This window comes from Hordeum vulgare, chromosome 7H, assembly GCF_904849725.1.
Source record: "Hordeum vulgare subsp. vulgare chromosome 7H, MorexV3_pseudomolecules_assembly, whole genome shotgun sequence".
Classification (NCBI taxonomy): domain Eukaryota; kingdom Viridiplantae; phylum Streptophyta; class Magnoliopsida; order Poales; family Poaceae; genus Hordeum; species Hordeum vulgare.
In genome coordinates this window covers 92,272,320-92,286,301 of record NC_058524.1, presented here as the reverse complement: position 1 = coordinate 92,286,301, position 13,982 = coordinate 92,272,320, and the positions used below count along the sequence as shown (strand labels likewise).

The 13,982-nt window shown below is 46.9% G+C and overlaps 1 protein-coding gene across 1 annotated transcript; it reads right to left on the bottom strand.

The window, feature by feature from the left end:
- Positions 1-386: 386 nt before the first annotated feature.
- Positions 387-4,083, bottom strand: LOC123411786 (aquaporin NIP2-2-like). The gene is made up of 5 exons (XM_045104750.1): positions 3,673-4,083; positions 3,357-3,581; positions 1,797-1,991; positions 1,606-1,667; positions 387-1,067 (listed from the first exon to the last, which is right to left on the bottom strand). The coding sequence occupies exons 1-5, from the start codon at positions 3,838-3,840 to the stop codon at positions 815-817; spliced, it is 903 nt and encodes a 300-aa protein (XP_044960685.1). The 5' UTR covers positions 3,841-4,083; the 3' UTR covers positions 387-814.
- Positions 4,084-13,982: the final 9,899 nt, after the last annotated feature.

Below are 13,982 nucleotides of genomic sequence, written 5' to 3'. Positions count from 1 at the left end.
CTAGAATTAATACCAAAGTTATTTAAGGTTTGCAATTTTTTGTCGCCTATCAAATCATCTAACAATATGAGTTCGTTGTGTGGATTTGCTCTAGCAAAATTTGAATTATACTTCATTGTTTAATTGATACTACAATAATATTTAGACGTGGTGATACTAGTGTATTTGGGGCCCTACTCCTCTCAGGCCTCGGGTGGCCGCCCTGTTTGCCGGGCCTGTTGACCGCCTCTGCCTCCACCTGATTGGGATGTCTTCCGGTTTGCTCCGTGAGACCTAGTGATGTATGCAACTCGATATATCTTTCATATTTAAATATCCCAACCAAAAGTAGTAAAATTTATTATTTAAATCTACATGAGAAAAAGTTAATACCATGATGCAATATATTTTTGCAGGAAAAGCAAAGCTCCGTTAGCTGCATCGTCATCATATTAACTTATGCAACCTCAGACGCAGTACAAAGCGAAAGAGATAACACAAAGTGCACATGCACGTAGGCACATGGAGAAAATCACAAAAAATACAAACGTGTTACACCAGCCATGTACTCACGCTATCTACGTGCGTACCCATGGTATACACGTACACGAAGCTGGCTCCATCCAGTACTTCTTCAGTTCCTCTGGAACAGAGCTCGCTGGTACATGGTAGACCCGTACAAACATGTAGATGCATGGATCGTACATACTTCGACTGGTACAAATGACTTCCCGCGCTTGTACACGTGCGCACTTACGTACGTACGCATGCAAATCCAAATCAAGAGCATATATATAGCTGGGGTCGATCGGGTGTAGTGGCACCAGCCGGCCGATCAGACATGGTCGAACTCGTCGACGGCCATGGACCGCTGGCTCTGCAGGCGGCGGAGCTTGAAGGAGGAGAGCTTCTGTGGGCCGTCCTTGACGGAGGGCTCCTCCTCGAAGCGGATGTAGGTGTAGACCCACGCGCCGGAGAGCGTGCCGATGACGGGGCCGAGAAAGTAGATCCACAGGCCGGTGTAGACGCCGCTGGCCACCGCCGGCGCCAGGGTCCTCGCCGGGTTCATCGATCCTCCTGACACAGGCCTGCAAATGCCACTCGTTTCCCCTCGTCTTAGCTATTATGCATGACTATATAAATGGCTGATCTGTCATGTGTATTTTATTTTTTCCAAAGATCTATTTGTATTGTGTTTGTCTATATACGACCAGGAATAATATCTACTTCCGAGAAGGTTCAAAGAATCCTAACCAGCCATAGTTAGTGAACTCCTGCAATATTATATACCTAAAATTGATTCAAAAGAAAAAGGGTCACCTATATATACGTACGTACCTAAACACAACTAGTTGTCGCCCCGAGCTGAAAGGTTCACTGAACCTGTGGATTTGCTAGATCACATTGCGCCTCCTTTTGCAATTAAAAGAAGGCTCTTAAAATTCTTTTTGAAAAAAGATGTGGCTTGGTGAACAGTTCCTTCCAGTTTACTAGTCATTTAGCATTTCATTAACCCTCTACAGAGCGAAGGAGTAAATCAATCGACCAGTTTAAACTTGGCCCCAACGACTCCTCGCTAAAGTCAGCCAGTCAGTGTGGTGGTTAGTGATTCTTTTGTATATTTACCCTGCGAAGATGGACGTAATGCAAACCGCGGAACCAACTGCTAACCCTGCCAACTCACCCACCTGCACCAAGCAAAAAAGAGAAGCAGAAATTAGTACTGGCGTATAATACTATCAAGAACAGAGCTAGAAATCCAATCAAGAAATCAAAAACAGGGGATCTGTGGCAGCAGGTTAACGAAGAGAACGTACCGCTCTCGAGTCCGTGGCGACGGCGCAGGTGATGAACATCATGTTGAAGGTGACGATGATCTCGATGACGAGCGCGTGCCAGTGCGGCCCCGTGGGCGTGGTCGTCCCCAGCACCGTGATCGGGTGCAGCACCGCCCGCAGCACGAACGCCGCGCACATCGCCCCCGTGAACTGCGCCGCCCAGTAGAACGGCACCTGCATCACAATTATTCACAACACAAACGTATCCAATCAGCACACAGCACGAAGAAGACGTAGACGGACGCTGCACACGCTCTAGACCACGCATGGTGCGCGCGTAGGTATACGTTATGTATATGCAGAAGTGCACGACGTGAAGGTGCATGATGCGACTCAAGGGCATAATGCAGCCTTAGCTTTTGACCCCCGTCCTTGTTATGCATATGTGATATGCTCCCTCCCTTTCCGTGCATGCACGCTAGGTTCACGCCTGTGGCCAGCAATGGATGGAGGTCGTTTACGGGGAAAAGATCGTACGAATCCTGTGAAATCTAAGCGTGATGACCAGACGGAGGTGGGCCGGCCGGCAGCGATGATCTTTGGGCACCACAACCATATAATCAGATGGTGTTGTCACTTGTCAGGCACAAAGTAGCTTGCCCGTCCTGGCATGGAGATCATCGATGGCTGGCTGGAGCATGCAGGGAGGGACACTGACAATCTTTTGCCTAAAGACTACCACTGGCCTTCATGGCATGAAGTTGATTTGTGATTGAATATATGGACATATAGTCGCGACATCAACGTCGAGTTTATACCGTGCGCTTGACTTGAGCAGCGAGTTCGTCATGTGACGCCGCTTTCAAACTTGCTTATTATGCCGCTAGCTAGACCATGTTCTAAGAAACTCCAGCAGGCTATTTAATATGCTGCAATAATTGGGACGGTTGCCCGGGAGCAACTATGAGGAAGTACAATATAGTCAGCGAATGTCAACCCCTTGGTTGGTCCGGGGAAGCTGCAATTAGTGGAGACTAATTAACAAGAGCTTTCAGGGTAAGCCATGTTCTTCCCTAATCATGAAATAGTTCTACATCAAGATGCCTCGTTTATTTTTGTGTGAGGGAGTTGGGTAGATCTGAATTTTTTTCCAATCATTCGCATGTTCAGCATGCATGTATTGGACTTAGTTTGCTGCCACTACATGCCATGTGGCGGAATAACCCAATATACACACGGCTAGCTAGGGAAGCCCTTTGGCTACTCCAAGTCTCCAACTTGTGCTACTTAAATACGGGAGTACTATTTCGGATATAGGATATGTTCTTGTATCCAGCTTGGATGGCCGATCCAGATGCGTTTTATGAATTAATTATGATACAGTTCTATTTTTTCAGTTGTTGAGGACTAGTTGTACATGTTACATATAAAATCCTTTTTTATTAGCCAAGCTTAACTAATTATCTGCACCGATCATGCATTTGACCCGCAGTGCAGTGGTGTTAGCGTGACAATTTCTTATTTGCACGTTCATGTTGATAACCAAGTCCTACTGGACAAGCATATGTGTCTGCGTTTGATTCCGTAATATCGCCGTACCTGAATCCAGGGGAAATGCCGGAAGCAGGCGAAGGAGAGGGTGACGGCGGGGTTCATGTGCGCGCCGGAGATGTGTCCGGTGGCGTAGATCATGACGGTGACGATGAGGCCCCCGACGACGGACTGGCCCAGCTGCGAGACGCGCGTCACGTCGGCGCCGTAGATGGACGCCGCCCCGCACGTCACGAACACCAGCAGGAACGTCGCCACCAGCTCCGATATCACCTGCTCATACATGAAACATCAACGTCAGCGGCAGGCACGTTTGAGCTAGTAGAAAACCATGACCGGCGATCGAACTCTGCGGGTTGCTCACCTTCTTGAGGAGGTGGGGAGGGAAGAAGTCGGCGAATGACTTCTCCTGGTAGTACATGCTGGGGGCGAGGCTGGGGGCGCCGTCCTGCACCGTGGACAGGTCGTGGATCTCGTTCGAGTAGTTCACTCGCGAGTTGGCCCTCGTCGGCGTGTTGGAAGTCACCGACATCTTTGGTTGGCTGCTGATCTCAGGTCGACTACCCTCCCTCTCTACCTCTGCCTCTGCCTCTGCCTCGAGGTTGATCCCGGAGATCTCTTGATCACAGGCAGGCTACGATATATGGTATCGATCGGCAAGCTGTTGTATCAGCTAGCAGTGGTCGACTCTCGCTACATACAGCTCGGAGCTGCCCGGAAGAGAAGATGAGGCGTGTGATTAGTGGGTATGGAGCTATGCTCGGTTGCTTGCCTGTTCTCTGTTCTGCGGCGAGCGGGCGCGTATTTATAGGTGGAGGCCGAGGCGGGTCGTCCTCGTCCCCGCGAGGGGTGGAGGGGGCGAGGAGATGAGGTGACAGGTGGTAGGCGCGCCACTCCACTGCAGGCACTGCCTTTGCGTTTGTGGCCGCCTGGCCAGACCGGCCAGCCAATCTGCCTGAGGGGCACCGGCCAACGGGCCAGCTGAAAACTGACAGGAAGCAACGAATTCTACTGATGCTAGTATTGCTAGTTTGCATACTATCAACGGCGTAAAAAACGCACGCGCCTAAACTGAAAATTTAGACGATAACTCTGAAAAGCAAGATTTCCTATCTTTTCTTTTAACTCAGGGGAAATACGGTCAGGCGGCGCTAATTCAAATCCGTGGGGCGAAATCGCACGCTTCATCGGACGCAGGAAAATAAGACGCGCGAGAGAAAGCGGGCGGCCGCGCGTTAAATTTGGCACACCGTTTTCAGCGTGCCTGTAAATACGGCGCTCGTCACGCGGCTGCCCATAGCCACGCGTCCTCTGCCTCTCCCTCGCCGCTCCCTCTGCCACCATGCCGCCGCGCCGCCCTGGATCCTCGGGCTACTGCGGCGTTCGCGAACGCCGCTCCGGTGTCTACTACATCTAGATCAGGTCCGGCGACGTCCGTGCCGGCCTCGGCACTTTCAAAACCTCGCATTAGGCCGCCTGCGCGTACGACGCGGCGGCGTGGCACCTAGGGAGGCCTCGTGTGTAGATGAACTTTTAGGATGTCTACACACGCGAGTAGGCCAGGACCTCGCCCCTCCGCCTCGTTTGATAATAGATCAGGACAGTGAGGAGCACCGTCGGCTGTAGCGCCGTCACCTCGTCGCCGAGGAGGACGAGCGAGCCATGGCGGAGTGGCGTCGGCGCCACCCGGAGGACGTCGCCGCTGAGAACGCCTTCTGGGAGAAGAGGACGGCAAGGCGTCGTGAGGAGTGGCATGACAGGCGTCGGCGCAAGTTACTCGCTATATCGTAGTGCGTGGTCGTCAACAACTGTGGGACGTCCATCTTCACTTCTGACGATGAACGTTGGGAGGACGCATGGCTATCTACCTCGGACAGCACCCACAGTGATGACTCGGAGTAGTTTTATCTATCTATGATAGTTTTATTATCGCGTTGGATTGATTTTATTATCTATATTATCTTGTTGCATTAGTTTATTATCTATATGCTGAACTATGTAACAAATCTATGCATATATTTTTAGCGTGTTGGACTAGTTTTATGTTTTAATTTGCAGCGTCTGTTGGAGCGTCGCGAACGCGCTAAAATATGTTGCGACCGTTGGAGCCGGCGCTCGTCGGCGCACTGAAAAAAGCTAGCCGCACGCTGTAAATCCATTTTTTAGACGTCGGTCGAAACGCGCCTGAAGATGCTATTTAAAGCATCCACAAATCAGACTAGCAAATCCGAGCCCTCAAACAACACGTTCGCATGCATTGACTGTCTGGTCCTCAAATCGCGTCATTCGCATATGTGCATCTTATGTCCGATCCCATATATTCATACTAATAAAAATACGTAGATCATGAACGGGACATAGAAATGCATAATCGATTCACCAAAAGATCACCGTCGGATCTTTAAAAGACTGCCAAAGTTCAAATAATGCACATGAACGATGGAGAAGTTTAAACTATACATCTAAAAACTTGAAATTAATTTGAAGGCGGATCTTCACCACTTCTTCGCCAGCCCTTTCCCCTTCCTTTCGACGGCGTAGCAGTAGGAGTCGGCGGCTGGTGGGGGATCGTCCGAGTTGTCTAACATGACGTCCTTGTTGTTCTCGTCGTCGGAGAGTACGATGAGCTCTTTGAGCCATCAGACGGTCTGCCATTTTCCGCTTGAGCTTCGCCAGCCAAGTCGCCTTCGTCGTTGCCTTCGCCGCCTCACGCTTCGACTGCTCAATGGGAGCGTCTTTGGCGATCTTTCGACGGAGCCGTCGAGTGTCCGTCTTCATCGCCGTAAGCGTCCGACAATAGACGCATGTAGGGATGAAAACGGAGCGGAAACGGACGAAACTAAGTGCTATCACATTTGTTTTCATATTATTTTACAGAAGTGAAAACGAATCCAGAAACCCCAAAAATGAATACGAAACAGATATTACCGGAAACAGAGACGGAGCAAATACAAAACGGATACAGAAATAGAAATGGGCGTTGACCGAAACTTTAAAACCCCTTGAATCATAGAGTAATACACACAACAACAAAAATTAATGAATTGCTAACATGTCTACAAAATAATTTGATTATGTTAGGAACATATCCTAGTAATGTATTAGTACATGACAATTGTGTATAGGGTATAGCTGAGTACATATATGATAGTATAAGTTGGGCCTCAAATGATCCATTATGCTCATTGTGTTATTGTGTGTTATTTGGTGATGGGGCTATAAAGTAGCCGTAAGCCTATAGTAAAAATGGGAACGGAAAGTTCCATTTCCACATATGTTCAACCGGAAAACACTCTTCCGTTTTTGTTTTCGTTTTTACATTAAAATTCCATTTCCATTTTTGTTTTGAAAATTTCCATTTCCCCTTTCATATTTCTTCTCCATTTTTATTTTTTCCTCCGAAAAAGTGGAAAGTTTTCCTTTCATTTTCATCCGTAGACGAAAGGAAGGAGCCGCTCGTCTTTGCCAGGCTCCATCGACAACCGATGGTGACGGTCTGCGCGTCGAGGCCGGCGGGACGGGCACAAGCATCGGGAGGGGCCAGCTCCGACTTGCGTGGTGCGCGGACAAAGGAGAGGCGAGACGGCTGATCGGTCACTGCCCCTTGTGTTCACCTTGAACCGCCCGCCGGGCATTTGAGATGATTTTGGGTTGCTGGGCTGCAGCCTGCACATGCCCTTAATTGCCTACATACAGTTGTTCCTGGATCCGGTGGCCGGCGCATGCATCGGCCACCGTAGCCTGCCGCCGGAGATTCTTCGTCGAGTACACGGAGTTTGTCTGACGTTGAAATCCAGGTATGTATTTTAGTTAGCCCCAGCCCGCCGTCCACGCGGATCGAATGCGCTTATTGGCTACCATCATTATCTTATAACAATAACCTTAGCTTAATTAGCACGGGAGTACATGCAGTTGTAGTACTAACTATTTCCTTGTAGTAGGGATTAACATAATCATCTTTCGGTACCCTGTCGACACTGACGTCGGTCAATGCAGCATGGATATACTAGTTTCGTAATATAACTTGTTAAAGTAGGAGAGTAGCTAACGATCATATGTACGCACATCTGTGACCGCGACTCTGACAAGAGAAAAACAAAGGAGGCTACACGCCAATGCTGCAGGTTCGTTCGAGCTGCATGCAGCCAAAGGAACGCCACGCCGCCACGATAAAGCGCGCGCGGCCAACGTCGACGTCGCCTGACGCCGGAGACGACGAAGACGACAAAGAAATCGTATTCAAATTCGGATATTTGTTTCGTCGGTTCGGGCTCTCCATGGTTAGACGGTGATGCCCTCGAGAAAGCGATGATATTTCCAGTACGAAACTACTGCATTTACGACATGCCTGCCTTGTCCGATTTTCATACGGTGCAACATCCAGCGAGCGCTGAACATTCCGGTAGTAGTAGCATTTTGTATTCTGCAGCCACTGACAAAGGTTGCTGGCGACTCCGACGACCGGCAACGGAGATCAACGGCGACACTTTGTGCCGAAGTTTTTCAAATATTCTCGAGCAGATCGAGCAATTAATCCGCTGAGATGGACGCGGCAACAGAGGGCAGCTGTGGCCTGCAAGGGCGCAACCGTGCAAGCTAGAACCTACTGCCTAGCTAGCGTCCGATCTTCAGAATTTCATCAGAGCTCGGTCGTCGGAAAGGGATTCGGGGAGAGATTACGGGCCTGATCCTGCTGATCGGGGTGACATTAAATCGCTGCAAGTACGGCTCGCCGTAGCCAGTGGAAGGCGCGCAGCATGCCATCGGGCCTCTAATGGTCGCCGTCAGGCGTGATTAGGCATCGCATTGGCCAGCCCACCGTTGACGAACAGAAGCTAGGGACGTCGGTACTTCACCGGCTTGCAAGGTTTTCGTGGCCACGGTGCGAGCCTTGGCGTTGGGGCTTCCCCGGCCCTCGTTTTTCTCTCCTCTCCGTTCCGTCACGGATGCAGGTACAACGAGCTTTGTTTTTTTGGCGGTTTGATCATCACCTCTTCTTTACTTCAACAACTCTGGCCCTGGCCTACAATGGGTGAAGTCAGAGGTGCCTCAGGATGCCATCATTAGAGGAACGGAGTGTCCATCATTTGGAGTTATCGAGGCGACCCATATATAGCATGTCCTTATGTTTGTAGCTGTGTGTAGGCCGAGGTTCGTCCGTCCAATGTCGAGCTATCAAGTTCATGCATTTCAGTTCCACGAACTTGGAGGCTCCGCATGCTGCAATGGCATACCCACTTGCTGGTGGGCAACCCGTCGGCAATGTAATGTAAGTAGAACCACATCCAAAAGTATAGAGCCACACCCCTAAGGCTGGTCATAATGAGAGTATCATAAGTACTATCATTGCCATATTTGATGAGATGACATGAATTTAAATGAGGAAAAAGAGGATCGAGTATCATACTATGATACCGTATCATATTAGAGCATGATTAATAATATAGCCAACAATCGGCTATAAGGAGTTGTCATGTCAGATAGAGCCAACCTAATAGCCGGCATATACAATAGTAAGTTTTAGATGTGTACTACTTTATTAGTAACTGCCCCACCTTACAATCTCACAAAATATCTTGGGTCTCGTGCTGCAGCCGGCTACTCACCAAGAGCCCGCTTCTCTTCTTTCTCCTCTTCTCTCTCCTCCAACTAAGCAAAGATATAATATTTTACTCCTTATAGCCTGCTTATGCCACCTTATTATACTTGCTCTTAAATGTTGTGCTACTATGTGTCATGCATGACAATAAATGAACTATTCCATGATACTAGCACATGATACTATGCATTACGGACGTAGTATCATACACTAGTATCATATGCATGATACTACTATATGATACTCTTCATTACAACCAGCCTAAGTGAGATCTTTTCTTTTTGACATAAGTGCGGGTCACACCCTCCCATACCCCCTGGCTCGCTCCCTCCAGGGCGATCGGAGGAGCCTACCCTAGCCCCTCGGCTGTCGCCACCTCCCCCATCTCTTCCACCTCGTCGTCCCCGAAGGTCTGTGCCGGCAAGGCCCGGGCGCCGCCGGTGATAGGGACGGCGGTGATCTGGGTTGCAGCCCATGGTCTTGAGGGGCTGGCAGCACGTGATCTAACCCGAAGTTTGTCTTTCCCGAAGGTTCGGTCCTTCTCCGACGGCTTCGTAGGGAGGGCGGATCGGGAGAGGATGTGGCCAATCAACGGTGATGGATCCTTAGAGCCGTGACTCCGATCATGGCGGCGGCGGCGTTCCCACCTCAGGGATACGACGGGCCAGGTGGTGGGTCCTTGTGGCGGCATCGACGGCGGCGAATCCCGGGATCCTGCTCCCGAAGACGTTGCATGACGTGCGTGCGGCCAGAGTTTCCTCTGGTGTCAACAGTGCTAGACGCGAGATCTCGATGGCTATTGCCGTTGTATGGGTGATGACAACGGCTGGCGCGACGGTGAGTGCTCCCATAGTGCCCAAAATCGGGGCGATAACCCCTCTTCATCAACGACGAAGGACTCCGGGGTTGTGTGGGCGACTCGGAGTCTGGATCTCGAGGTGGGGACAACCTTTCTGAGGGCTGGTGGCGGTATGGGACACTGCCTCTTATCAATAGATCCGGTTCGATGCGCCTCGGCAGGTGACACATGTGCCTCATTCGTAGTTGTCGGGCGGTGCCTGTCGTCGATAAGTGAAGCCATCGGTGGATGCGCTACCGACGGATGCTAGGCATGCCATGTTATACGGAGACGTGAGGTCATGCCTACTATCGGCAGGTTATACATGTTGGCTCTGGCGGAGGTGTCATGTTTAGCCTGTTGCTGTTGGATCGTAGGTGGCGCGACAGGAGAAGGAGGAAGGAGGTATTTGATGTCTTTGTCTTGTATTTTCTTTTCCAGAGGTATCCGGCTATCGAGGCGTCAGCATACGGATAAGGGTGGATGGTACAGATGGATTCAGCGACGAGTTTATGCACTCCGGCGAAAACACAAGACTTCTGATCGAACTATGTCAACACGCGTCTGCGTCGTGTCCTTGCGGAAGGTGGTGGATTGAAGTGTGTCTTTGTGGATGAGAACCGGAGTTCAACCTTGTGATGGACTCACCATCATCGACCCACGTGCATCGATACCTTTTTAAAGACGTAGCCTAGGAATTATGTTTTTTTTCGATATGTCTTGTAACATAAGGTTAGTGGATACCTAAGGGAATTATTGACGCGAGGCATACGGCCAAACAATTTGTTTTCCGCTATTCTGTTTAATAGAAATGCGGTAACTTTCGAAAAAAAAATTGTTGCACCCCTACAATGCCCGGCCTGCCTTGATGCATTTCTAATGAACCTGCTAAGAACTGAAAAATTAAAATGTGTAATAGTCATAACTTTATTTGAATTCATCATGTCCTCAAAATAAAAAATAACAAAATCTGCTTAAATAATGTGAAAACCAATGTCATTGCTTTTGCCTGTGGGGGCTAAAGGAAAGTGCAAGCAACCTCCCTTTTTGTGTGGGAGCAAAGCATACGTGGAGAAAATCCGACCCATCATAGAAAAGCACCCACCCTCTGGAATTTCGCATGTTTATATCAAGCAGTTAAATACTGACTTTCTCCCATGAAAGGGAAAACACAGCCCCCCTCCTCCCAAGATGGACGATGCAGCAGCATGGCACCACCCACGCGAGGTGACATGTTTGTTCATTTTCTTCTCTCTTCCATTATTGACAGAAAGGACTGATAACTGTTTGGTGGCGCACGTAGATGGATCAAGCAGCTTCCATTATTGAATGTATGCCACGAATAGTCTGTTGTTTTATTTGTTAGTAGTATAGGAACTTTGTCATATGTATGCCACGAATGCTCAAATTTTGAAAGCACTCGTCTACTTACCACTGATTTTGCTTGAAATGGAATCTTGACAAGGACTTTGCATAATTCAGGACCATCCGATCATTATTTTGTTCTTGTTAATTTTGTCCCATATAAGCAAGGTTCCAATGTGAAATTTCCGTAAGGTTAATTAATTTCTGAGTACTGGAAGAGACGTCTCTGTCGGCCTTTTATGCATGATGCGAATGTACACAACCAGAAGTTTTAACTCAGAGAAAAAACATTTTTATATAATGCTTTCAAAAAATAAAATAGAATATAGTTAATAATGTAGGTGGGATATACTCCCTCCATTCACTATTATAAGATGTTCTAACTTTTTTTCTGATTTAAATGTCTATAGACCCATTTTAGTGTGTTTATTAACTCATGTCAATCCGTATATAGTTTATATTGAAATATTATATCATCTTATAATTGGAAATGAAGGGAGTACATATGTCAATGTTACATGATTTATTCAATGACCATCTTCAGTTTTTTCACCTAAACTTTGGAACCATCACGTTGTTGCCAAAGAAGGAGATGCTATTCGCATTGAGCAGTTGAGATCGATATGCTCGTTTAATGTCAGCTTTAACCTTTTCACTAAGGTTGCTACGAATAGGTTGACAAAGGTAGCCCATTTGGTAGTTCAACCCTCTCAGACGGCCTTCATGCCAGGGACACATCCTAGAAGGGGTTGTGGTTTTACATGAGACCCTTCACGAAATATATTCGAAAGAACTTGACGGAGTTGCCTTCAAAGTGGATTTCAAGAAGGCATATGATAAGATCAAGTGGCCCTTCCTCCAACAAGCCTTGCGTATGAAGGGATTCAATGAAACCTGAAGGAGACATGTAGATTCATTCATCTAGAAACGTAGTGTTGGAATTAAGAGGAACGATGACATCGGTCATTGTTTTCACACGTATAAGGGCCTAAGACAGGGTGATTGGATGTCATTTGTCTTATTTAACATTATTTGTAACATGTTGGTTGTTCTTATTGGTCGGGTAAAACAAGCCGATCTAATAGGAGGATTGATTCCGCATCTCGTAGATGGATGAGTGTCCATTCTGCAATATGCGGATGATATGATTATTTTCATGGAACATGACCTCATAAAAGCTAGAAACATGAAGCTTATTTATGTCTCTTTGAGAAATTGTCGGGACTTAAGATTACTTTCAGCAAGAGCAAATTGTTCTGCTTTGGGAGAGCCAAGGAAGAACAAGAAACATACCACAATTATTTGGATGTGAGATGGGATATCTTCCATTTAATTATTTGGGAATTCCCATTCATCACCTTAAGATGACAAACAAGGAATGTAAATGTATCGAGGATATGTTCGAGAAGAGATTAAGTTCCTAGTAAGGCAAGCTTATGTCTTATGGTGGTCGCTTAGTGTTAATAAATCCAGTACTAACTAGCCCGCCAATGTTTCTATTATATTTTTTCGAAGTACCGGTAGGGGTATAAGTAAGATTAGATTTATATCGTTCTTGTTTCTTCTGGCAAAGTGATGATACCAAGAAGAAGTACATGCTTTCCAGATGGGATATTATTTACAGACCCAAAGACCAAGGCGGTTTAGGGATCGAGAACTTGGAAATTAAAAATAGATGCCTTCTTAGCAAGTGGCTCTTCACTTTGTTTGTTGAGACGATAGGTATGTGGGTACAAATTCTTCGCAATAAATTCCTACAATCTAAGACTTTGGTGCAGGTTACAGTTAGACCATCTGATTCAGCTTTCTGGAAAGGGTTAATGAGGATGAAAGATACTTTTCTCCATAGGGTGAAATTTAATGTTTGTAACAGTAACACTACTAGATTTTGGGACGATACATGGTTAGGGGAGATGACCTTGGCTACATAGTAGCTTTCTCTATATAATATTGCACATCGTATGGAAGATTTTGTTGCTATATTATTACAGTCGCCCCCGTGAATAAACAGTTTAGAAGATCTTTGGTCAGGGGAATGATGGAATTCATGGTTGCACTTAGTCCATAGGTTGATGGAAGTTCAACTGACTGACCAGCCCGATTTTATTCATTGGAAATAAACTAATAGTGGTAGTTTCTCCGTGAAATCGATGTATCTAGCTCTTATTGATTCTGGGCCATTACCGACACCCATTCACATATGGAACAATAAAGTCCCATTAAGAATTAAAATATTTATGTGGTTCGTTCACAAGGGAGTGATTCTGACAAAGGACAATTTGATTAATCGAAGATGGGTAGGAAACACCTGTTGTTGTTTTTGTGATCAGAATGAAACTATAAAACAACTCTTTCTTGAGTGCCCGCTTGCCCAACTACTTTGTCATACTATACATATAGCCTTTATCATTGTTCCTCTAAGTAGTATGCACACGTTTTATGGGGTGTGGCTCTATGGAATGCAAACAAATATTGTGAGTAATATTAGGATATGGATATGTCCTTTATTCTGGGCTATATGGAACTACAGAAATGGTATGATATTTAATAGGAAAAGCTTCACCAACTTTTTGCAGGTTATCTTCAGAGCTATAAAAGGGATCCGTACGTGGTAGTTACTCACAACAGTGGAGTCCAAGGAGATTTTGGCTACTAGGTGCACCCGGTGGGACACGGTAGCACGGACAATCTTCAACCGGTTTGGATGTCGGTTAACTAATAGGCTAGGTGTTTAGTCATATAGCTTGTTTTTGCTTACCTAGATGTGGCATTCATTCTTCTTTTACTTTTATGAGTTCGATTTATGAACTCTTTCCGATTATACACTTTTGTGGATCATTTATGGCCGTCTTTTAATAATATGTATGCAAGC

Bases quoted from the DNA above. Each gene is read 5' to 3' on its own strand.
- LOC123411786 (XM_045104750.1), bottom strand. From the start codon at position 3,840: ATGTCGGTGACTTCCAACACGCCGACGAGGGCCAACTCGCGAGTGAAC. The intron at 1,668-1,796 runs GTACGTTCTCTT...TGCTTGGTGCAG, and splicing joins TCGCCACGGACTCGAGAGCG to GTGGGTGAGTTGGCAGGGTT. The intron at 1,068-1,605 runs GTAAATATACAA...TGGCATTTGCAG, and splicing joins ATTACGTCCATCTTCGCAGG to GCCTGTGTCAGGAGGATCGA.